Source organism: Perissodus microlepis, chromosome 7, assembly GCF_051167445.1.
Source record: "Perissodus microlepis isolate ML-2025 ecotype Zambia chromosome 7, ASM5116744v1, whole genome shotgun sequence".
Classification (NCBI taxonomy): domain Eukaryota; kingdom Metazoa; phylum Chordata; class Actinopteri; order Cichliformes; family Cichlidae; genus Perissodus; species Perissodus microlepis.
The window spans coordinates 22,382,891-22,408,086 of NC_140467.1; the positions used below are offsets into that span (position 1 = coordinate 22,382,891).

At 40.5% G+C, this 25,196-nt stretch overlaps 2 protein-coding genes across 2 annotated transcripts in view; one reads left to right on the forward strand and one right to left on the reverse strand.

Moving 5' to 3' along the window:
- Positions 1-899, forward strand: part of lrrk2 (leucine-rich repeat kinase 2) — a 30,737-nt gene extending 29,838 nt beyond the window's left edge. The window contains exon 52 of the mRNA XM_084934212.1: positions 116-899. The gene's annotated coding sequence lies outside the window, so the exon portion shown is untranslated. The remainder of the gene's footprint in view (positions 1-115) is intronic.
- On the reverse strand, positions 900-19,825 carry slc6a15 (solute carrier family 6 member 15). The gene is made up of 12 exons (XM_084934213.1): positions 19,664-19,825; positions 17,708-18,189; positions 12,169-12,326; positions 11,773-11,899; positions 11,473-11,654; positions 7,223-7,333; positions 5,423-5,664; positions 5,029-5,230; positions 4,022-4,214; positions 3,177-3,336; positions 2,635-2,797; positions 900-2,177 (listed from the first exon to the last, which is right to left on the reverse strand). Exons 2-12 carry the CDS (start codon positions 18,006-18,008, stop codon positions 1,797-1,799), a joined length of 2,220 nt encoding a protein of 739 aa, XP_084790339.1. The 5' UTR covers positions 18,009-18,189; positions 19,664-19,825; the 3' UTR covers positions 900-1,796.
- Between the last annotated feature and the right edge of the window lie 5,371 nt (positions 19,826-25,196).

Genomic DNA, 25,196 nt, shown 5'->3' on the forward strand with positions numbered 1-25,196 from the left:
AATCTCTGATGATGCTTTAGGTCATCCAAAAATACGAAACACTTTAAAGGATTCAAAGACTTTCTTTGAACTGTTTTGATTATTGTTTTAATCCTTTTTTTTTTTTTTTTGGCAGAATGTTTGTTGAAAAGGGATCAACTTCCCACTGCAGGAGTATCTCGGCAGTGCATGCTGAAGGGGACTCGTTACCTCAGTTTCTAATAGCCATTCAAACTTTCCAGCGCACTGACCCTGGAAGAGCACTAATAAGGGGACGACTTTGTGATGAACTGGTCAAAAGAATCTAATTCAACAAATGTTTCTCGATGTTCTTGATGATGCACATTTGCACCACCTTTTATCAGATGAAGACAACCTTTAATTACTTTGTCAGAAGGGACACAAAAGGTTTCATTTGTGTTTTCAGAGCATATGTACTAAACCTCCTGCTCCTGATTGATAACTAGAAAGCCAAAGGAACGAAAAAAAAAAAACCCCTCAAAGTGTACATTTAACTATTTATTTTATATGTTTACCATTGAGCTCCATCACGCCACATCAGTAAACAGGAAATGAACATTTCATAATGCTGCCTGCTTTTCTCAAATTCATATTTCCTGTTGTCTAAAGTGAATGTGATTGTGCCAAACACAAGTAACTACAGTTTTATGTACTGTGATGGCTCTTTGTTGTGTCGCTTTACAGAGTATGTTCACAAAAAGACTGAAGATGAGAAAAATGTATTTTTTATAAGAAGGAAATGTAGAGAAAATTTGAATGATTTGGTTTTAATTTGCACTTTTTTCTTGTTTTCCAGTCGCATATTGTACATTGAAAAATGTGTTTTTCTGAGGAGTGGGATACTGTACATACTGGGAATAATCTCAAATTGCACTGCAAGAATAAAAGCAACAAACTGATTTCTAGTGTGTAGTCATGTTTAAGCTTTAATCAGAGGGAAAAGACATTAAAATTGAAGCTTTTTGATGGAAAAGAAAATATTTACAGAGTAAAAAAAACAAAGATGGGTTAAAGAATTAGAGTACTTCTGAACCTTAAAAACACTGTTTTGATATCCAAACTAACAAGATAAATATATTTAAAATATTTATATTATATTTACAGAATACTTTAAATATACAACGGCCATCGTGTATTCTATAAACAAATATAAATAACTTAGGCACACTTTTCTTGCAGACAATCATGGGAGTGGCTTTCAAAGGCCATCCTTTCGACCCAAACTCGTGCCAAGAAAAACTAATCTCGCGACATTACTTCATCATTGACATCGCCTACACTGCAGCTAAGCTTGGTACTTTCTGACCACCTCTTACATCTCTCACCTGAACTGGCTGACTCTTGGAGATTCTTATTCAAGCAGGCCTCTTTGGCTCTCCAAAAAGAAAGGGAGCAAAGACTGGAGGGAAATGGAGATGAGTTTGGGAAGCACACAAGCAAATCGGTGAAGGATTCGACAAGGATGGTGTTTATTCCTAGACCTTCTTTTAAGGGATACAGTTGTACTAGTGCAGTTTCACAGACATGAAATAAGCCTGGCCTCAGACTAATGTTTTCCCCATGGAGATTTTTTTTTAGGTTCTTTTAGTACAGAATTAGACTTAGTTCAAAACTCTGAAACTGGCAGATAAGGTTCAGAGACAACAAATAAGAGAGCAGTTACAATATATACAAAGAAAATACGGTACAAGAGAAATATACAGCGACAATACAGCTAACTAAACGCACGCAGAGAGTTGAGGGGGGAGAAGTGGCCCCCCGTTATGGCTGCGGAAGGGCATACTATTACTGTCAGTCTATAAGTCTGACTCAGGCATATCTGGCATGTCAGCCATCAGGTAACCGATACCGTAACGGCCATTAGGTGCGGTGTCCACATCAGTGCCGCCGCTGCCACTCTGCTTGCGGTAGATGCTGTTGCCAGGCATCGGCGAGGGAGCCTCGCTGGGAGACTTTCCGTGAATAAGGCTAGCGTCGTCGTCTTCCTCTGGCCGGGCGGTCTCCTTGATGATGCGGCCTTTCTTGTAAGAAACAGTGGAAAGGCCACTCGTGTTCTCACTGATGATGTTGAAGTAGCGTAGGCCAAAGACCACGGGCACGGGCAGGATGGCCATCACCACCAGAGAGATGCAGACCACAATGCCCCACAGAGGGAAGCGCAAGGTTTTCTCTATGGCCTGGAGGGCAAACACAAGAAAAGCAACGAGTTATAGTGAAAGGAGTTAGCAGAAGAAGTAATGTGATACTAGATTGGTAGAATATATACTTTTTTAGACAATCAATACTCTAGTAACATAATTTTTAATAGAAGGCTATTTTTCTAACTAAAGCAACAATACTTGTGGATGCACTTTGTCTAGTATGACCTGTGCTCCACTTTATAGCGGTTTCAAACTAATAGCACTGGTGCTTGAAGGTCTATGTGGCAGACAATGTATCCTGTTGATTTTCCTCAGATTAAAGGATATCTAAACCTCTGTTTATCAGCCAAAAAGCCTGGCTCGTTTTCTACTTTCTTGCTGTTTCTTTGAACTCTTGAATTTGCTTTTTACTCGTTCCAGGTTTACTATTTAGGAAAACTTCCACCCACATTGATCCCTGATTTCAGAAGCCCAGCCGGAGACATTAACTCACCTCTTCCTGGATCCAGGCACTATAGCTGGGCGGCGTCATTATCAGCTGAATGAAGCTGGAGCACAGGAGGACCATTAGCAGGATGGGTGTGATGTACTTCCACATGTAATAGTAGAAACGGTACGGCATAAAGCCCAGCATGTCCTTCAAGTCTTCAAAGAATCTGAAAACAGAGCAAAGCAGCGGGAGGTGAGATCAGATGAAGAATTCACAATAGTTTCCTGTTTTCGCTTTATACACCGGATGGCTTTATATATGTGGTTCTTATTTTTGCCATTAAAGTTGCATTCAAACAATTATGTTTAAAACAAAAAAGTGTCCCAAAAATAGACAATGTGGAAGTTATGTAAGGAACAAGTACAGTCTGTAACCCTGTAGGTAGGTGGTCTTTGTTACAGCCATTTGCCTTAGGCAGAAAAAAATACATTAAGAAAAAACTATAAATGAATGGCTTAAACAGCCATTAAAAAGCTTTTTTCTGCATAAGCAGTAAGTGAGTAAATATTAAAGAAACATGGAGATGATGTATATTGTGAACTTACTTATCGATCCCATAGAACCAGGCGATCGCCACGTTTTCCAGTATGACCACTATGAGCAGAGGCAAAGTAGCTGAGTAGTCATCAAACATGGTCACAAAGTAGTTCCCTGAGCGCTGAACAAAGAGGAGACCGATGGAGAAGGCCAACACGCAACATCCCACTGCAGGAGAGATAGCAGGTAGTTCGTCACTGTGCATACTGACATACATTAAAGGTTTCAAATGAAAACTCTATAAATATTACATGTGTGATGGAGCTTAAACTCATTACTGTCATCATTCCCCAGTTTACAAGAAGAGTTTGGAGTGGAGTATATATAAGTGGAACGGGATCCATTCTAAGCTATCTGACTCAGCAACCTACATCTTTTCACTGAGAGTGTGACAGCCGCTTTGCCACCATGTATTATTAATCAAATTTGTGTTTTTACATTATTACTTATCTCTCTGAAACTATATTTTTGAGGGTGTAGCTTGGTTTTGGGTAAAGTCAAACTCATTTAGCTTTAAATAGCAGCTCTTCTCTCGTAGAAAGAAAACATAAAGCATTATAAAATCAATGTGTTTTTAATGGCAATGGTTTATTTTGGACAGTTGTAACTCATTGACCAAAAGCTATAGTCAGCCACAGTCTGCTTCCTACAAGATGTACGTCTGAGTAAAACAAGTCTGCACGGGTCTTCTGCAATCGTCTTCCATCCACTTTTGCAAGACTGAATTACTGCCTCCATTTATCCTTCATACACAGCATGTGTTGCTCTTAGGCCTAAACATTTCCTTTTACAGAGCTGGACTGATTTAAATATGGTCATTAGGATAAAACACAGGTCATGTGATCTTTCTAACCTGTAAGAAACTCCTTTCGGACTTTGAATGTGTCTATCAGCGGGGTGAGGATACCCTCAATGGTGCCAAACATGCTGCCGAGGCCGAGGTTAACCAGCATTAGGAAGAACATGACGGACCAGAAGGGTGAGGCTGGGAAGTGGGTCATGGCCTCTGTAAAGGCAATGAAAGCCAAGCCTGTGCCTTGTACTGCCTGTCAGGGAGAAAAGAAGGAAAGGTTAAAACACTGCACCAAAGTCCTAGCTAGCTAGTGTAGCACTAGCTACTTTTAGAGGCCTCGTTGCTTTGAATTTGTTCTTTTTGTTTTCTTTAATGAAGACTAAACATCGCCCTCTGACAGACTGCCAACCTGACCAGAGTTGCCAGAAATATGTGGTTTTCTTTTACAATAGGTGATCCAAAAGTTAGCACAATCCTGGTTTCCACGAGGTCCAACAAAAATCTAAGGGGGCTTTTCCATTAGGTTTTGGAATACTGTAGGTATAAGGTCCATGGTGAAAAAAATAATACCAATGTTTTCAGCAAGATAACTTTCCTAAAGTGTTGCCACTTTTATGAATTCTGGAGTCCAAGTATACTTACCAGAAGTACTTCGGTCATTCCCTACTTCAATTCCTTTTTCCAGTCTTTACACATATTCCACATATGTAAAAGACGTCTAACTCTTCGTTTGCAAGCCTTACCCTCCTTGCCTTGGCAATGCTCGAGTCTTTGGATGTTGTCTTGGTTTAAATGCTAATAGTCTATACCTGATAAGGTGTGGGTAAAGGCAAGTTTAAGGTTGGCTTGGGAAGAATACCACTTGCTCTGTTTGCAGCTGTTAGCTTAAATTATTTACTTATGTAATTTCAAATAAACCCATCTTTCTGAACACTCACAAAGTGGGTAACACTTGACAAGAAAGAAAATAAACATCTTCAATAAAATGTTATAGACTTTTAAAATAACATACGGCCACATGGAATGACTTGAATACGGAGTCATTTACAATTTTTATCCCCATGTACCTTATTCAGCTCGTCTTCGATGCTGCAGGCTTCCAGTCCCAGTGACTCGAACTTATCCTGCTTAACCTCTTTGATGGCATCTATCATCTTATGGTAGTCCTCACCACTGACTTGATTAACCTGAGTAAGGTTCATGTGGTGGGGAATAAGGTTTTGCTCAAGGATACCGCTCCCCAACAATGTTAAAATCTTGTTGGTGTTCCTAAAAAAAAGAAAAAAATTGCTGATTGTTAAATTCTCAAGAGATTTAAACGGTGGTCAAAAAGCTAAACATCAATCATCCTTGAACAATCTTCAGAAATATCACATTCAAAGACTGAAGTACGAAAAAGTATTGTCTGAAACAAGTGGACCAATGGACTCGTTGCTGTAGGTGTTAGAGTCTTATACTCACATTGCAACACATTTGCTGTTCATGATATTGGCTTTGAAGCCCAACACGGCAAACACCACCAGGGTGGCCAGCACAGAAGTGAAGAAATTGATAAAAGACACCAAGACGGCATCAAAGTGGCAGTTGTTGTCGCGCTTGTTGTAGCTGGAGAAGGCAATGACGCCACCGAACCCAAGACCCAGCGCGAAAAAGACCTGGGTGGCTGCCTCACGCCAGACCTTGGCCTCCAGCATGATCTCCAGCTGAAAACAGAACAAACAGATTTGAATTAAGTCTTAGCTCTAAACACCTATTACAATATAGATGGATGTGCAATGACATCCCCACTGTAACGTCACAAAATATACCAAATGATGAAGCTTCAATCAAGTATTTGCAATAACTGGCAATGATAGCTGACATGTTGTCAAAGTAAATGAAAGATTAATGTACTTCTTAGTCATATATTTGTGATTTCTGTAAAAACCTGATTGTACTGCTTTCTTGTGGAAATAATATATATTGGTGAAAGAAATGTTCAGTCATTTTGGCAATTTTTCTGGGAGGACAATACACTGATGAGTGTCATAAAACACCACATCACTGTCATCTACCATAAGTTACGTTTTAGTTTTCAAGCTGAGACCAGGTAATCCGTGGAGAGGTTGCCGGTCTATTGAAGGGCTAACCATTCACATCAACAGCTGCAGCCAATTTGGAATAACCAATTAACCAAACATGCACCTCTTTGCACATGGAGAGAACCTATGTAACCATAACGACACAATCTCCGCACAGAAAGCCAGCCGATTCAAACGCAACATCTTCTCGCTGACAGCCAACAGTGTTTGTTTTATTAATTGCATAATATTCCTTTTACATATTTATTCATCAGCACACGTATCAGGTACATGAAAGATGGTGGCAGAACGCAAGTGTCAGCGACGAGGCGAGAAGACATGCAAGACAGACATGCACTGCTGCCAGTGTTTTCACTTGGATGGTTACGTAAAAACTCAGTAACTCCTGTTTCCATGGTGACATTCATCTGCAGCCTGACACGCCATTGGCCAGTTGCTGCTGAGGAGCCAGCCTATCACAGTGCGGAGTTCTTTTTGAATTCAGACACAGTTTAATTCAACAGCGATTTCAACAGGGAATAAACAGAAGCAGAAATAAGGGCAATCGACCTGAGCACTATTCAACTCATGTCTAAGTATAAAGCCAGTACTATCATCTAAATGGATTAAAGTATGAAAGTACTCATGATGCGAACAATCCTCTACAGTCCTGTTCAGTATTATATGGTTCTATCATACGATCCATTAAAGGAGACCTATTATATTTTTCCTTATTTTCTGTCATATTCATGTGAAAAATGTACTACATACTGCTCCAAACACTGCGTTTCAGACTTCTTTTCTACTTCTTTTTCTGTTTGCTGTCAGTGAGCTGATAATCCTAAACTCAGGCACGGCATTTTGAGTCCCTTCCATCTGCTGTTCAGACCTTCTGCTTGTCAGGGGTAGCCAATCAGAAGCTATTCTACTGAAGTTAAGGAACACAAATAAGGAGCATTTAATACTTAAATACCATTGTCTTAGTGAAGAAGCTAATGTTGTTAATAAGAACATTTGTGATGTGTGAAAAGGTGATTTTGTAGTATAAAGGAAAATACTTTCATTCTGAAGTGTAGTATTAAAGGGAAAATTAGCTCGAAATGATGTATTTTTAAATATATGATACTTTAATTATACAGCCTCATCAATTCCAAACATCATAATAACAAAAAGGTAGTCCTACACTTGAGAGGATCTTTACCTTGGGTGTGAACATGTGACGGATCCCATCCATGGAGCCCTTCAGGAGGAGCGACCGAACCAGGAAGCAAACCAGCACAACGTACGGGAAGAGGGAGCTGAAGTACATCACCTGCACGCAAACGCAAGTGTTTTCCACATCACACAGAGCATGTATCTTTGGAAAAACTGTAGAACAAATTAAAATGAGTAAACAAATGCAGCGTGATCTCACTGCCTGACTTTCTATGCGGTGCTGATCGTGGTCGTTTGACAGGAACATCAAACTGTTCAGAAAAGAGAGTGAAGATCTGCTGAGAGCTGATAATAAGTAAAAACATGTTTTTCTTCTATTGCTGTACTTTCTTTAAAATCGAATTTATTCAAGCAGGGACCAAACATCTCGTGAAGAATTTCAGTTTGCAGCTGAGGGATGTAGTCTGAACATTTATTATTTTATGTGATCGTGGTATCACATCACACTAATTTGTGGGTGGGCTTAAGTGCCCTTCCCCCTCAAACCTACATATCATTACCCGGATAGACAAGATGGCGCTTAAATACTATAAACGGGATGAAACCCTGAGCCAGATAGTTTACAGATCCTGTAGGATGTGGGTGCAGACACCGGGAGATAGTTTGGGATTGAGTCATGAGCACAGTCAGTGATTCAGAGACATTACTATCTAGGTCCTTCCCCTTTATAGCCAGCCTGCCTTCCAGCTAACTTTCTTCTGATTGGCTGTCTTCTGCCTGACATCATAAACAGCCAACGACAGAAGAAACTTCCCAGAAATGAGCACCAGAGAAGTCTGGAAGGTTTGGTTCACGGGAATTACAGATAAACCGATCTCCTTATTTAAAATATTGGCCATTTTTACCATGACGTTTCATGACTGTAGCGGTGTATATATAAGATAAAAATATGGAACAGCATAGTAGGTCCTCTTTAATCAAGGTTTCTGGCATTTAATGAATTTCTCCTCAAGCTTTAATTTTAAAATAGTAAAAAAACAAACAAAAAACAAACAAGAAGCAAGTTTTGTGTTTTAAATAGATTTTATAGCCAATCATTTAGTACGAGGTATAGCCTCCTCTGCAGATGCAAGCTGTTGCCCATCTGCACACGGACCGCACGCGGCTGCATCTGTTGTTGAAGAATTGCTGACCATTCCTGGATGCGTGCAGCCTGCCGCTACGCAACGGTCGTTGGTTGTGGATTTCACTAATAAACACATCGACCCAGCACGTCCCACGCATGCTCAGTGGGAGACATATTGGGACAAAAACACTGGTCAAGGAAGTCTGGATATGCTCCTGGTTCAGAAAGGCCTGTGGTGGGGGGGACAGAGGGACAGACACTGCCACAAGAAGTGCAAAAGTACAGGTTGGAGGACCTCATCTCGGTGTCTCTGTCGACTCACATTTTTACCATGAACGATCAGATCAGAGATGGTGCTCTCATGGACACGCAGGACTGTAGCAACAGTGCATGCCATGATTGCTCGGTCAACTTCAGTCAATTGCACCATGGTGACACTGATGATAATGTCATGCATATATTGGAGGTGGGGGTGGGAGTGGGTGGGGTAGAGGGTGGAATGTGTTCTGCCACTGACAAAAACCAGTGAAAAGAAATGGAAAACTACCCACAGAAGATGTTTGGGTTTTCTAAGAGATTAAGATAATGTACTGAGAGATGGATTTAAAACTAAGATTGAAAATGTATTTCACAAAATTTGAACTTCTTATTTATTTAACTCTTTATTTATTTTTCGAGTAGTATATTTATTATATATACAGGACGTCCCTGTAGAATATGTAAAGACCACAAATGTTTACCTTCCTTCATTTTTACAGCACGGACACAAAGTTTTTTTTTGTGATATGATACGTTTCAAATTTCAGGAGACCCCAAATAGAATTTAAAGCAACATATATAATCAAATATATTTATTGAGTTAAATGTTTCTCAAGTGAAGAACCCTTACATAAAGTCTAATGTGATAAGCTGAGTTCATTTCTTCAGTTGGTTTCTCCTCTTTTTCAGCTGTAACTCTTTTTAGCACTTTGCTGAACTGAAATGCAGCCTTGGTCCTCACAAAGCCAAGCAGGCTGCTCCTTTGTAACCTCAGTCTTATGGTCTTTGAAAAGGGGAGTTTTTCTCTGAAGGCTCATGTATTGTTACAGATAGAAGGTTCTTCTTGCAAAGGTTAAGTTCTGGGAACTTCACTGTTCTCTACATGAACTGATAAATTTCTCTGACGTCATTACAAGAAAGCCTGACTGTAAAGTAATAAAGTAATTTTTTTAAACAAGGTTTATCAGTAATCTTAACATTTAACATTGAAAACGTGACACATATGTTGCCACCAAAGTATAAGAAAACAAAAGCTTTGAAAGTTCTGTTATTTTATCAGTTCAAGTCTATCTTTTATCATCTCTTTTTTTCACCGCGCTCTTGACAATCAAGGCAAGCCAAAAGAGTGTGTATAACCATGGTAACCAAAGGTTTAGATCCCTTTCATGCCCCCACACACACACACACGCACGCACGTGCGCGCACACACACACGCACACAAATGGGGCAGAGACGCAGATTGTGGCAGGGATATTCCTCGGACAAGTCTTTTGTGTGAACATTGGCAGAGAGGGCATTAATATTCTTTTGTATCATGTGCCGCTGATCAAACTTCAAAGACACTTAGCTGGCTCCTCGGAGGGAAAGTTTGTGCACAGTCTCTGTGCTGGACAACTAAAAAGGGCCTTCCAGACGCAGCTGGTGGTTGTAGGACAGCCATCTGGCTCAAACTGTACAACTAACTGACAGCTTGGGTGGCCCTGATTACCTCCAAAAATGAGTATTTATGTGTTTCTTTCTGTAATTTATTTTATTTCATTGATAACAGTATAAAGGTCTGACTGTTTTGTGCTAATGCATAAATACCCTCCGATGACGCAGCACTAGTGAAACACTGATTGTATTTATAGGTGAGAATTCTTGCCAGGCAGCAGGGTGTGGCAGACAGCAGAAAAGAGACCAGCGTTGCAAATCACCGCCGACAGCGGTCCAAGATTAAAGGACTTCTGCTGGACACGGCATCCATCTTGTTTTGTGCGTCTCTGCTGGGGGGAATGCAAAGCCAAGCATGCAGTAGACTGCTGCTACTCGCTGGGATAAGACTTGGGGGGACCTGAGAACAATGGCTCTCATTTGCTAACAGTGCGTAAGCACAAATGTGAGCGCAAACTGCAAGCACGAACGTTTCACACACAAACCAGCAATTTACCAATATTTTCATACCTGAGTTTGTTTGTAGTCCTTATCTTTATCTGATTTCATTATATTTTAAATGAACTTATCTTTAATTAAAAATTGCTTGCTAGATCCCATCACTTATAGTCTAATAAGATACAGTAAGACTGTAATCAGAATACTCTAAATGAGCCGCTGGGTTTGCCAAAGTCTTTTTGCTGCCTGCAGATGTTGGTGAATGAAGGTGAGATTGCAGCACTTAATAAAAGTGCTGTAAAACCAAAAACAATGACCTAAAAGAGGCTCAAAAGCCCAATAAGACTGCAGAGCGTGATAAGAAAGTCTGAGGTTGAGTCAACTTAATAGGCCTTCACTAAAAGGCCTTACTCCACTACATAAAAAATATCATTCACATCTACCGTATTAATTTTGACCCTACACCCAGTTTATAACTCGCACAGTATCAAAATCAAAGAACATCAAAGCTCGTTCTGGGACTATTTGTACAGCACAGTTAGCAGAGGCTTGACTCTGACCCCAAGAGTACACCAGCTAATACTTGTCATATGATATGAGAAAGTGTGGAATGATAACGATCACCTGTTAAAAGAAAGCAAATGACAACCTTTATCCAGGGGCTAATCCTTCCGGATGCTGGTCACGCTACTGTCAGCTTTGTTACACTAAGCTAAAGTCAGCTAAGCCAGAAATCCTACAAAAGATCACATGAGCTCTGAAAATCATATTTCAGGCTGTATCATTAGAAAAATTTGTCAAGGCACATTACTGCGGTCAGTGCCTGTTGAAGAGAGCTAATTGTGTGTGAAAAGACTTTCCAAAACATTCTGCAAGCACAATCCTTTTGTTTCGCTTACTATTCCCCATTTTCCACAGTGCAAGAGTCCAAGCAGGTGCTGATTTCTTCCTGTTTTGTTCCATCTGTCTCTTCTTCTCTCTTATTTTCTACTGGTATCGTTTCTCTCTATCTTAAATGAACTGTTTTAAATTATGCGTACCTTCCCAGAAGACTGGATTCCCTTGATCATGGCAAGGCAAACCATGGACCAGGCAACCAGCAGACACACGGTCATCTTCCAATTCAGCCCTCCGCTCTCAGAGATGCTGTCAGAGATGTCCAGGGCCTCGCGGTACCAGTAGTAGGTGGTTGCTGAGCTTTTCTCACACTCTGGCACCACATCTATGGACAAAAAACATAGCGCTCATCATGGACATATTTACTGAAGAAGATCATTTCCAAGCGGCACAAAGACTTTAAGAAGCCTGCCGAATACTGCCGTTACTAAATTGCGTCTTACATGTACTGGTCTTGTTCTTCACGAGGGGGCACTCGTGCCATGGCAGAGGTTGCTGGAAGGACTGGGAGAAGTAGAAGAGACTCCAGCTGATGATGACATTGTAGTAGAGCGCCACAAAGAAGCACACCTACAGGCGAGAGAACAAAGTCAACTTCAGACACACAACTAAAACATAAACAGTATGAAACACAACATTTAGCCACTCCCCACCCCACAATTTTCCTTTTCTTCAAATTATTGTCACTCCATATTTTTCCCTACCTGCAGTGACTTAACAGCTCACCAATGGGGTACAGTGTGAGAATCAATACAACCAAAAGTATGCTAATATACCACCATACTGTTTATACACAATGTTTTAACCATGTTCAGACAGGACCCCTGTGTCTCACTCACCACACAGCTGGCAAAGCCAATCCCCCCCAGCCGAGGGCTGATGTAGTTCCACACACCGATGCTGCCCCTACGGATTCGCTGTCCCACCGCAAGCTCCAGGAAGAACAGCGGAATCCCAATCAATATGAGCAGGATGAGATAGGGCACCAGATATGCTCCTGCCAATCAAAACAATATGAAGAGCAGGTTAAATGAAGGATGCAAAAAGAAGAGGAAACTGTCAAATCACATAACAGTGAGGCACTAACATTTGAGTTCCTGAAAGCAGTTAACAAACATGTGGTGACAACACTTAAACATCAGCTTTTTAAAATCTTACCCTTTGCCCCATTCTGGCTAGAAAATCACACCAACAGACAGCTGTTTTCTAAACTTTAACTATACAACAACATAACATCTCCCTGATGGTGACACATTCACCTAAACAGCAAATTAAAACACAATCAGATCCAAACGACTACACACACACACGCATGCTGCATTGATGGGCTTCTACCTAACAGGGCCCTATGGAGTGTACTATAGTGCAATCAAATCATTATGGAAACCAGAAAAGATACTGAAGTCTAAAATTACCTAAATTACAGTGGCAAATATAGCATTTCTCTCTAGAATTAAGGTTTCTGGGTGAATAACCAACATTAACTGGTGTAATAGTGTGGTACGGTAAAATACAGGATGCCGCATCTCCTGTGAGCACCGAGACTGCCAAGCGCACAACAACTTCAGGACAAAAAGAGAACCCAAAGCTAGATTTTGGAAATAATGAGCCGTTTTATTTTCCTGAGAGGAAACGGAAAGGAACTGTGCTCCTGTGGGGTTGTTTCTCTTTTTCGCACGTGAAATGAAACTTCCTGTCTGCCCTCAACCACTGATATATATTAAAATCAATTGCATCATTTCCAGGGTGCAACTAAAGCAACGAAGAAGAAGAGAAAAGCCCCCTCTGTGACACGGTACCAATCATAAGGCTGAGCCACATCAAACGTAACCACTGGTGAGTCGGCATAGTGTGAGGCTTGCTGTGAGTCATTGACAACAGCGCTGCACCGCAATGGGTTTATTATTTAAAAAACTGGTTTCATCTCTTTTGCAACAGAGCTCATTGTTTTATCTGGCAGGACATTCATTCAGATCCTTTCCTGAGTCCTCCCTTGATGGGAGTGGTCACACACAAGAAATAAATATGTGTGTGTTTCTATGCTTTTTACACGTGTGTGTGTGTGTGTGTGTGTGTGTGTACAATATACTTAGTAATTTCTATTAATATAATATCTAATTCTGGTACAGAATACGCAGTTTATTTTGGGCTTTGACAACATCAAAACCCTCCCTCTGGTCTCCATTGTCTTTTAAGAACTTCAACAGTCTCCCTGGGATATTCAGACACTTTGATGGCACTTTGAGAAAGCAAACAGCCCAACAAGAGTGCAGCTTTTGTTTTTTCCTTCTTTAAAAACGTTTCACAGTCCTCCTCAGTCCCAGCAGTAAGTGAAATGAAATATCTGGTTTAGCCAGTTATCAGACACGCAGCATTTCAGGGATTTTCACTTCCTGTTCGGTACCAAGAGATATGGATTACTTGCATTATTACACGGTACTAGAAATACCTAACAATCTATCCACCACTTAATCTGTTTGACTTGATTTATGATTTACTAGAGCTAAAAGGCAAAACACAAGCTGACTACATGCATTTTCCCTGCTTGTATATATAAGCCCAACACTGGGCTTGAAAGTGTTCCTGGAACATTGTGTACATGATCTCCAAAGGGAAGGTGAGAAATGAAAACAGACTGCAAAAGTCATAAAGACACACAGAATTACTATACAAAGGGTTTTTAGAACTTACCTGTTTACATTTAATAGAGGCTTATATTTATGCTTTTATGAGTTAGCTGTCTGTTTTTAGTGACAGGTAGGTACCATCTCATCTGCTAATGGTCACTTAGCGTCACCTAAGCTAATTCAACTCTGGATTTCTGCTCAGCTAATTCTACCAACAGCCTGTAGACACAGAAATCAAATGGCGCCTTACCTTTCTAAACAAAATGATAGAATTTCATCTGTAATTTGTTTATTAGCACTAATTAGCAGATACATAAAAATATAGTCTCTGAATGTACCTTGCTAACCAAACTTGCTAGCGTTAGCTGCTAAGTTAGCACTCCACCTACTAATTAAATTATGATTAGTTCTGGCTCAAAAAACAAGATGGTGATAGCTGTTCTATTTTATTATACACATTTGGTTGGTGCAGAACATAAAAGAAAAAATGTTGTCCTCTAAATTTGATGTTCAGAGCTAAAACAGAAACCTGAATCCTAAAACTGTCTGCTGATGAGCAAAAGACCCTTTACTAAAGCTTCTGCTCCCAAGTGGGTTCAAAACTCACTCACTGGTCCTCACAGACATAACAATATAACACACACGCACGCACACATACCAGTTTCAGCCCCCATTTTAATCTAATTACAGTGGAACACAGCAGGGTGACCAGAGCCGTTTAAAACAGACCTGAAAGCATGACAGTCTGTGAGAGGTGGTAATTTTTCCGAACGTCCCTGAGCACACATGCACACTATCTCATGCCAATTATATACACACTTCTAAGAACATGATTCAAGGTGGTATTCTATACCAATAAAGAGCCGGGCCTCTTTTTCTGAAGACGTGTCACTACAATGGAGTATTTCAGACTCCACTGTAGTGACACGTCTTCATCAACCACACATTTCTCAAAGATTCTGCATCTACTGACATCCCCCTAAACCACCTACCTGTGACTCACAAGTGGGAGATGACTTGAGGAATTAATATTCAAATTTTCCTTTTAATAAACTGCAGAAAACTTACATTTCCCCCTCTTTTTTAAACCTGGAGTTGTGTTATAGTGTTGGGCACAAACCCCAGTCTCCCAGGTTAAAGTCCTGGGTTTGACCTGTGCAAAACGCTTTCTTTCTACTCAGAGAGTGGACGTCATTGCTCTTTAACTCTACAAGCCAGGGCTCTAGACTAACTTTTTGCCATGGGCGTACCGGTACGCCTAACTTTAAAAAGTTAGGCGTACCGGCACAAAAGTTAGGCGCACACAAATTTTATAATAATTTATATAATATAATGTGTTTTTCTGAATACACTGTGCTTTTTCAGCATTCAAAGATTGATGACACCGTGTCAGAGCACTGGCTATGCATTTCAGAAGGATCAGGCCTTAACTTAACAGAAAAGTTAGCAATAGTTCTTTTCCTATTACAGCTACATCCACTTCTGTCATGCCTAGGCTGCTCACTAGGGCTGGGTATCATCACTGATTTCTATAATCCGTTCGATTCCGGTTTTCAAAGTCCCGATTCGATTCAACTTAGCCTCAGACAGTCAGAAATATTATAATTCTGATCATTTATCAGTACTGACTTCATCAGAATTGTGAACATCACAGCAGATGCCTTTGTGTGAAAGTAACTGAGAATAAAACACAGAAAAACATGAAGGAGATTTTCCTGGTCTGGCTTTTTATAGCAGATAACCTTAAAAATATTCTACAATGTTCTGCATATAAAGTTTAAATTTCTTCAGTATTGAACAACAGAAAAAATAGGCTTTCTTGTCCGAGGTCATTTAAGTGAAAAAAAGAAAAAGAAAAGAAAAAGACAGCAGCCGACAGCGCTGTAAACAACGGTAGACTGGTGGGTAATAAGCGAATGAATAATACAGAAAACAGAGATTGGAGACGGGAAACTGTTCTTGAAGTACAGAGAGAGATAGAGAGAGAGCTAGCTGTGCATGAAGTGTGATTTTAATAGTCGTGGAAGCAAAACAGCAAAATTCATGACGACATTGATCAAATGTGAAGCGCAGTTTGCTGCTTCTTTTGCTGCTGGCTCGGTGAATTTTGGTTGGAGAGAGACAAAACCTGCAGCTCAGAATCAGCGCAAAAAGACGTAATCACAGCGCGGACCGGACGCATCAGAATCACTAAGCTCCGACAGCGTGTCCGTCTACGGGCCGTCGGGTGAGAAAGCCGAGAAAGACAAAGTTAATTCTGATGCGTCGGTTCTGCTCCGTATTTACGTCTTTGTGTGGAATCCGTGTACCTGCTCTCATTTGCTATTTGGTTGTTGTTGAAATGGTTTTGTGAGCTTTAATCTGAGAATCTGGCGTTTCTGGAAAAACACAGTTATATTTAAAAGTCGATTCAGGATTTAATGAATTGATATCGCTTTATTCAAGCTACTCACCTCCCACTTCCACCTGCACTTTCAACTGGACCACGGCCAATCAGAGAGGTCCCGCCCCTGACTATCTCTGATTGGTTTAGTCCACGATAGGGGCAAAATGTGTGTCTGTTGTTGACCACAGGGAAGGTTGCAGATTTTTTTTTTTTTTTTTTTTTTTTGCTACCCGAACAGTTGGTCGCACAGGTGCAACCAAATATTTTTTTTAGTTGCACCACTGAAAAATTTGGTCGCATTTGCGACCAAATTGGTCGCACTCTAGAGCCCTGCAAGCACTCACAAGTTATCATAGTCCCTAACAAGCAAGCAATTATGAGGTGTTTTTCACATAATAGCACATTAATAACTAATGTAATTTGCCTAACACATGATTTTTTATTAACTTATATATTAATAGCCATTTATGATCATGATGAGGATTATTTTTCCTAGTTTGGGGAAATGTTGTTTGCTCCGAGTCTACACAGATCATTCAGATCTTCAGTGTAGTAATAAACTTGGACGGAGTTTCTATCCTGTCTGGCCAACCTGTTTATTTAATCAGCTTTCCAGAGACACTCAGTAGCTTTACATAATCTCCATGCAACACCTTATCAGGACACACACACATACACACGTTAGACTAGAGACACAACAATTGTCTGCGAGGAGTCAATCAAGTAGAGCAGACCGCATTGTAGGAAACGTGGTTATCATAAACTATAATCCGAAGCATCACGCTCTTCTTAGAATTATTTCCTGTATGTGTCAGAGGTTCTGTGTTTGGTTATTTGCTCTTGTATGTTCTATGAAATCACAGACGTAACAAGGCAGTCGCATTAACATTCTGTCTGTGGTGAAGCTCACAGCCAAGTCTAGTTTTGATGGACACAGCACGGGACTCTGCACCCACATGGTAAACACAGAGTACAACACGTTCACTGTAAAACGGTAATTTCATGAAGTCATGACGCCATTTAAAGCCCATTCGGAGTGTCTGCAAAGAAACAAAAGCTAAAAGTGGAAGGTGATACTTCTGGTTTCTCAGCAAGGATGAACAAAAAAACAAGCAAATCAAACACGTCTTCTTTAACTATTTTTTATCCTCTGTAAATACATGCACATGTAGATGCTAGACTTGGCTTCTACCCAAGAATATCACATCCCGGATCTACGGTCACTTTTAATTAACACGGAAAACACGGAGCTCCTTTTGTCCCCTTGTGTCTTGGCCTTTGTTCCTTTTGTTATCATGCTTAACATGGTGCTACCCATCAGTTATACGCTCTTACTATGTGTGTGTGATGCTAGCTGAGACTCACCCCCCCCATTCTTCTGACACAGGTAGGGGAATCTCCAGACGTTGCCCAGGCCTACAGAGAAGCCAACCTGGGCCAGGATGTACTGGAGCTTGCTGTTCCAGGCCGGTCGTTCCTCCTCCTCGGCATCTGACCCCCCTTCCTCCACATCGCACTCTTTCCCTTCGCCTTCATGGTTGTTGACGATCAGCGAGCTCTTCTTGAAGGAATCATCACAGGCGTCCTCGTTGGAAAGTAGGTCTCTGACAGACTCCGTGACATCGTCGTCAAGCTCTCTCTTGACGGCCTTGCTGTTTTTGGGCATTTGATAAAGCAAACAAGGGCGAAAGGGTGGAACGTCTTCTTGGCTGGAGGGCTGGTGGGACAGAGCCGGCGTGTGAAAAGAACTCTGCGCAACGGCACAAGTTTGAAAGTATTCTGGGTTCAACGGCCAGCGGGCTTTGACAAAGTTTGTAGAGGTTTATTTCCTCATTATCACCATATATCTGCGGGGGAGAGATAGGAACACAGCAAAGGGTAAACAGCCAATGAAAGTGAAAACCTGTCTTTATTTTTTACATAGTTTCAGATACTTATTTCCTTCCTAAAATGCAAAAATAACTTTGACAAGAGATGACCAGAAATGAACTTACTAAACTAACTAAACCCAAAGGTAAACCTTTATTTGGTTTACCTTTGGGTGATTTGATTTCAGTTTGACTCCATTTATATATTTCACACGAAATAAACTACTTTTTTAACCTTACTCCTTATCCCTCAGCATCTTAGTCAAATTTACACTGTAGAGAGAATTACTTCTCCATCTGAGGGATGCTGATTTATTACTCACATGGATATCACATGACTGGAAAGGGCACCAAAATCAGTGAATAGGATTTTATTCTCAGTGCTTGTTCTGGACCAAAAAAATGGGCCTGGAGCATTTGGCTGGTTGAGCAAGCTGCCTAGGACAGTGACACACTGGGATACAGAGGCTATCCCGTTTCAAGCCCCCTGAATAATTGAACAGGCAAAGCGATTTGCATACAAACCCAAACATTCCCTCCTTTTACCTGATGGGGAAAGCCCTCAAATATAAAAGCATATGAACTTCCCAAATTACACTTTTCTCTCCTATAAAAGAGCTTCATCACGGTGCATTAACATTTAATGACGCTTAGTACCGGCAGCACTGGAAGAGAATCAAGGGTGTGCCGACCACCTAAAGGCTGATTAAGGTGCGCAGCATCCTTGACTCCTAAATGTGAGCATCCTTTCAGGGAGGCTTCACATCAAGCTCAAATCCATCCTCGAACATTTTCATTTAAACTGTCAGCGGCGCAGAAAATATCCCCAGCACGACGAGGGGCGTTGCGACCACGAAGCACTGCGTGTCTCCCGCCTTTCACCACACAGAGGATTAAGAGATTAATAGATTTCTTTCAGTGCTTGCAGATTAGCCTGGTTTGAATGAGGCAAAGGCCATCGTTTCATAATGCAGTGAGCACAACGCGGCGTCCAAAAACGAGCAACGATGCTGCGCAAGCCTCGCCTCTGTTCATATTAATCGTTTAATAGCAGAGCACTTATTACAAATATTAAACATATGAGTGCGTCTAGGAGGAGAATGACTCATTCTGTGGTATCTTTTTTGTCTGCACATGGCTCGGCCTGTTGGGTTAACATGACACACCAAAGCGGATGAAGCAATAGATTAAAAAAATACAATAAAATTTATTATTAACCCAACCGGTCTCACTAGTGCCATGTGGCGTTGCTGTGCCAAAGCACAGTTTGTTCTCGTTAATTCATTTCCTCCCTCCCGCTCACAGCCGTCATGTCATCTCTGAGGAGTGTTTCATCATTCATCGGTCATCCACATCAGGGTACCTCAATCCACCCTATACTCTCAATGTATCACGCCTTACCTTTACCATCAGCCTGCTTATCCCTGCTGAATATGCCGAGGATGGTACTCACCTTTGCGGAATAGCAATCTTCTGAAATGACTCGTCTCAAGGAATGAAATTGTGAGAGCACATGCACGGGGAAGACATTATCACCAGTTTGTGTCTCAGCCGGTGTGTAGTGCGCCGCTTCGGTCTCCTGCGCTTCACTTGTCTGGCTCACACAGTAGAGCGCCGCTGAGAAAGGAAAGGAGGGGGACGGAATGGGTGGGGGGGTTTCTCCGCCTCCAACTCACTCGTGACCGTCAGAAGACAACTCTTTATTTACTTAATATTTAACTTTATATAGCTTATATAACATATCTATGTCACACTACACGCCACGCATGCTTACACCGTTCCTATTTAGTTTAAATAAGCATATTTGTACCCTCTTCCTCCCCCCGTTTGCCACTTGGTACACTCCACTACTACTAATCCGGCAGAAAAGGGGCTGGCTTAAGGACAAAAAAGCAATGTGCCTCTGTTTATAAACGCGGATTTTCTCTGACTGGATATGTATTTGGATCGTATATGTATTTTTTTATTTTTTTATTTTTTTTTTTTGCAATTTATTTAAAAAAAAAAATACAGACTGAATTTAGGGGGCATGACGTGCAGATAGCAAGGTTTCTGGTTCAAGGTCGTCGTTTTGAGCGACATCCACCATTCGACCTCCCAGTGGCGCGATGAAATTTACATACATCCTCGACGAGAGAGAAATCAGACAGAAATATTGTTTTGTCATGCTTTTTATTTAAGATATATTTAGATAATACCATTATGTCAGCAAACTGAATGAATGAAATCAATGAATATTATATTACAGGGAGTAACACCTGCCGTCATGGGTCCAGTTAGGTCTACAGTAAATGTATGCCAAGGTGTAATATGGATCAGCCATTCAATATATATTTAAATTGGAATCTTGAGCTCAAACTAAGCTGTATGTCGTCCATGAAGTGAATTGAGCTTCATACCTAAAAGCATGACGACTAAAAACAGGTATAAAGGCAGTCATCTGGACACTCATATTTATTTTCCTATTACACGGAGGTGGCATAAAATGTCATTTTCTGAAATGTGGTCTCAAAGATTTTCACTTTGACTGTTCGCAGAATATTTCAGACCAAGTATTAACTTGTCAGAATGTAGGAGAAGTTTGAGCGACTAAGAGGAAATATGTGGTTTAAGGTTGCATAACCTGAAATTCAGGCGTTATCTCGGAGATGATAGGTTTACCGTTGCCTTCGTTTTTTTTCCCTTTCTTTTTTCTCTATAAAGTTGTTCTATTCCCTGAGAAGAAAATCATACACTTGGAAACACCACCCACGTTTATGTCCTGTGTTGCCCTGGTGGCTAGTGTGAAATCCACCCACAGTATTTCAGGTGCATCATCACAGAACTCAGTAGTTGTCACCCCAGTTGATCTGCTGATGTAGGCTACTGCAAATCAGAGGATTATAGAAAGGTGATTGAAGGACTGGGAGATTTTGTTTTTGATTTTTTTTCTAGAGGAAATTGATCTTTTAAAAAGTTTTTCCACTGGTTGATTTTTTTCAGAGTGGTTATGTAGATCTACATTTCACAAAAAATACATTAAAAATACATAAGTACAGAATACAAAGAACTAGCAACTGAGGCTAATTAACAGAGCTGATAAGTCTGCGTTAACCTTCTGGGGATTGGGTGCAGTGGATTTGTGGTGTTATGTGTTATGGTAAATGTCACTGATTCAGCTTTTTCTAGTTAGGTAAGTCATAAAGTGAAAAGAAGTGCCAGCAACAGCAGAGGATTGCACTGGTTCTTGATGACTACTGTATAAACATTATTCAATGGAATAGCAAAGTAGCTTCAGGGGGTGGAAACAGTTGGCTGCTCAGTCTACAGATCCAAAGATAATGATGATGATTTGTGTGCTGAGTAAAAGGAAGACCTCTAAATTGAATTCAGTTCAATTCAATTCAATTTTATTTATACAGCGCCAAATCACAACAACAATCGCCTCGGGGCGCTTTATATTGTACGGTCGACCCCACAATAATACATACAGAGAAAAACCCAACAATCAAATGATCCCCTATGAGCAAGCACTTTGGCAACAGTGAGAAGTGAGATTCAGGGTCAACTGATCCAGCCCTAACTATACGCTTTAGCAAAAAGGAAAGTTTTAAGTCTAATCTTAAAAGTAGAGATAGTGTCTGTCTCCTGAATCCAAACTGGAAGCTGGTTCCATAGAAGAGGGGCCTGAAAACTGAAGGCTCTGCCTCCCATTCTACTTTTAAATACTCTGGGAACAACAAGTAGGCCTGCAGTGCGAGAGCGAAGTGCTCTAGTAGGGTGATATGGTACTACAAGGTCATTAAGATAAGATGGAGCCTGATTATTTAAGACCTTGTATGTGAGGAGCAGGATTTTGAATTCAATTCTGGATTTAACAGGGAGCCAATGAAGGGAAGCCAAAACAGGAGAAATCTGCTCTCTCTTTCTAGTCCCTGTCAGTACTCTTGCTGCAGCATTTTGGATTAGCTGAAGGCTTTTCAGGGAGTTTTTAGGACATCCTGATAATAATGAATTACAGTAGTCCAGCCTGGAAGTAATAAATGCATGGACTAGTTTTTCAGCGTCACTCTGAGACAGGATATTTCTAATTTTAGAGATACTGTGCAAATGGAAGAAAGCAGTCCCACATATGTGTTTAATATGTGCATTTAAGGACATATCATGGTCAAAAATGACTCCAAGGTTCCTCACAGTGTTACTGGAGGCCAAGGTAATGCCATCCAGAGTAAGAATCTGGTTAGATACCATATTTCAAAGATTTTCAGAGCAGAGTAAGATAACCTCAGTTTTATCTGAATTTAGAAGCAGAAGGTTAGAGGCCTTTATGTCTTTAAGACATTCCTGCAGTTTAACTAATTGGTGTGTGTTATCTGGCTTCATGGACGGATAGAGCTGGGTGTCATCTGCATATCAGTAAAAATGTATATTATGTCTTCTAATGATATGGGAAGCATGTATAATGTAAACAGAATTGGTCCTAGCACTGAACCCTGTGGAACTCCAAAATTAACCTTAGTGGGTGAAGAGGACTCTCCATTTACATGAACAAATTGGAGTCTATTAGATAGATGTGATACAAACCACTGCAGCGCAGTATCTGTAATACCTACAGTATGCTCTAATTGCTCTAAAAGGATATTATACTCAACAGTATCAAATGCTGTACTGAGGTCTAGCAGGATAAGCACAGAGATGAGTCCACTGTTAGAGGCCATAAGAAGATCATTTGTAACCTTCACTAAAGCTGTTTCTGTGCTGTGATGAGCTCTGAAACCTGACTGAAACTCTTCAAATAAACCATTCCTCTGCAGATGATCTGTTAGCTGTTTGACAACTACTCTTTCAAGGATTTTTGATATGAAAGGAAGGTTGGAGATTGGCCTATAATTAGCTAAGACCGCTGGGTCTAGTGATGACTTTTTAAGTAAAGGTTTGACCACAGCCAGCTTGAAGGCCTGTGGTACATAACTGATTGTTAGAAACAGGTTGATCATATTAAGATTGAAGCATTAATTAATGGCAGGACTTCTTTAAGCAGGCTTGTAAGAATGGGGTCTAAAAGACACGTTGATGGTTTGGAGGAAGTTTTGTGGTCTGGTTGCCTATAGGCTGGCCATGACCAGCAGCCATCAACTTTACGACTCATGATAATCACATAGCTGTGTATCTTCTGGAGATCCTTCTCATTTCTCCTTTAATTTCCTTGTATTCAAGATCATTGCGTCTTTAAGAAGTTATGAACATAGGCCAACAACCAGTAACTAGTCACTGTGAGACCACTTATTTTGTCACTGGCCAAACTGGTCATTGGTTCCTCCTTCACAATATGATCTATGGAAGCAAGTGGAAGCAACATGCTACAGATAAAAAACCTCAAACAAAAACAAACAAACAAACAAAAAACTTTAGTTCCAATAAAAACCTTAATGAACATTGCATTATTATTAATATTTTTTGGTCAAAATTAAAGGACCTCCATAGTGACAATAAAATGTAGTTAAGGTTATGTAAAGGTTATTAAGAGTTAAAAGCATGCTAATGTTCAATGTTTTGTTGACCCATAAAAAGTGTTTAAACAATTCCAGTCTAGCCCTGCATGCTCCTGCTTGATGAAGAGTGTAACTCAGCGTGGAGTCACACGTCACACTGCGTCTGTGGCTGTGAGTGTGACTCCACATGTTGCAAAATGAGCTGATCCTCATGTGGTAATGCAATAAAGATCTCTTTGTAGTAACAGTAAGGGTGGTTAACAAAAAAACAACAACTATGCAGTGAGGGATATAATATATTTTTAGGGGGAAATACTTTGTCTCTCTTTGCAAAAAAGCGACTAGCAAAATGATATCAGTAAAGTGTAAACCTTTAATAAAGTGTTTTAGGATATGAAATCAGAAATTGAGGGTGAAATTACATAAAATGGTCCTCACACTTATCTCTTATTGTTTCACTGCAATCAATTAGCTGTGCTGATCAGACCCTGTGCTACAGTAATTTAACCACTGACTGACAGCTGACTGGAGCCAGTAGAAGGAAAATGGAGGCGAGAGAAGACCATAAACAGTGAATAGTGGCAGAAAAACAGTTAATCTGTAAGATGCAAAAACCAAAATCATTAAGAACCACAACACAGGAAACTGATATAACAAGTACAGCAGAGTGGAAAGAAAAAGCTTGTGGACAAAATACACAAAGGGCAGGTCTCCCATGGAAAACAGCTGCAGCTGATGACAGACAAATCCTTCAAGCTGTGAAAAAGAACCCCAAAACAAATGTCAGTGACGTCAGTACCAGTCTCGAGAAAGCAGGTGTTATTATGTAGAAGACTCGAACAGCAGAATTACAGAGACAATGCTGCAGGATGCAGACATTATGAACTGCAGGGATTCAATTGTAGGATTGAAATTTGGGAAAAAATAGAAAAGACAAGCCAAGTCAGAAAGTAATATAAGAGCAAAATGAGCTTTTACCAAAGTGTTGGAAAGCCCACATTCACAAGATACTAAATGTTCAGTTATGATTTGTTGCAATTAATTATTAAACTCGTACTGCACTGGGACTTAGCCATTTTGTCTTTTTTGTCTTTATGTATTGGCCAAATTAAATAAGACTTGAATTAATTCTCTGCATTTATTTGCAGTTCTTTTATGTGTGTCCCAGATATCGGTTGTTTGTTTGTAACAAGGTATAAAACATGTGGTTAAGTACGAGGTGTTCCCCATCCCGTGACGCTGTTTTGTTTTTGTGATGGTAAACACACAACTGGTCACAGATGGCAGCTTACACTGGTTACCTGCTGAATACTTCATGAACTGACTCTGACTTTGGTAACATTATGCCATTTGGTTGTCATGAGTTTTCCCCTCCCGGACCTCTGATGGAAAGTTATGGCGGATTGGTTTTCACTGTGTCACAGATACGTAGGTTGTCAGCCAATGGGAATCACACAGAGGTGGCATAAATAAATGAACTGGGGACTTGATGGTGGACATGAATTTCCAGGTTTC

Bases quoted from the DNA above. Each gene is read 5' to 3' on its own strand.
- slc6a15 (XM_084934213.1), bottom strand. From the start codon at position 18,008: ATGCCCAAAAACAGCAAGGCCGTCAAGAGAGAGCTTGACGACGATGTC. The intron at 12,327-17,707 runs GTGAGTCTCAGC...TTTGATTGGCAG, and splicing joins GTGTCAGAAGAATGGGGGGG to GAGCATATCTGGTGCCCTAT. The intron at 5,231-5,422 runs GTGAGTATAAGA...TCTTTTTTTTAG, and splicing joins AACAGCAAATGTGTTGCAAT to GAACACCAACAAGATTTTAA.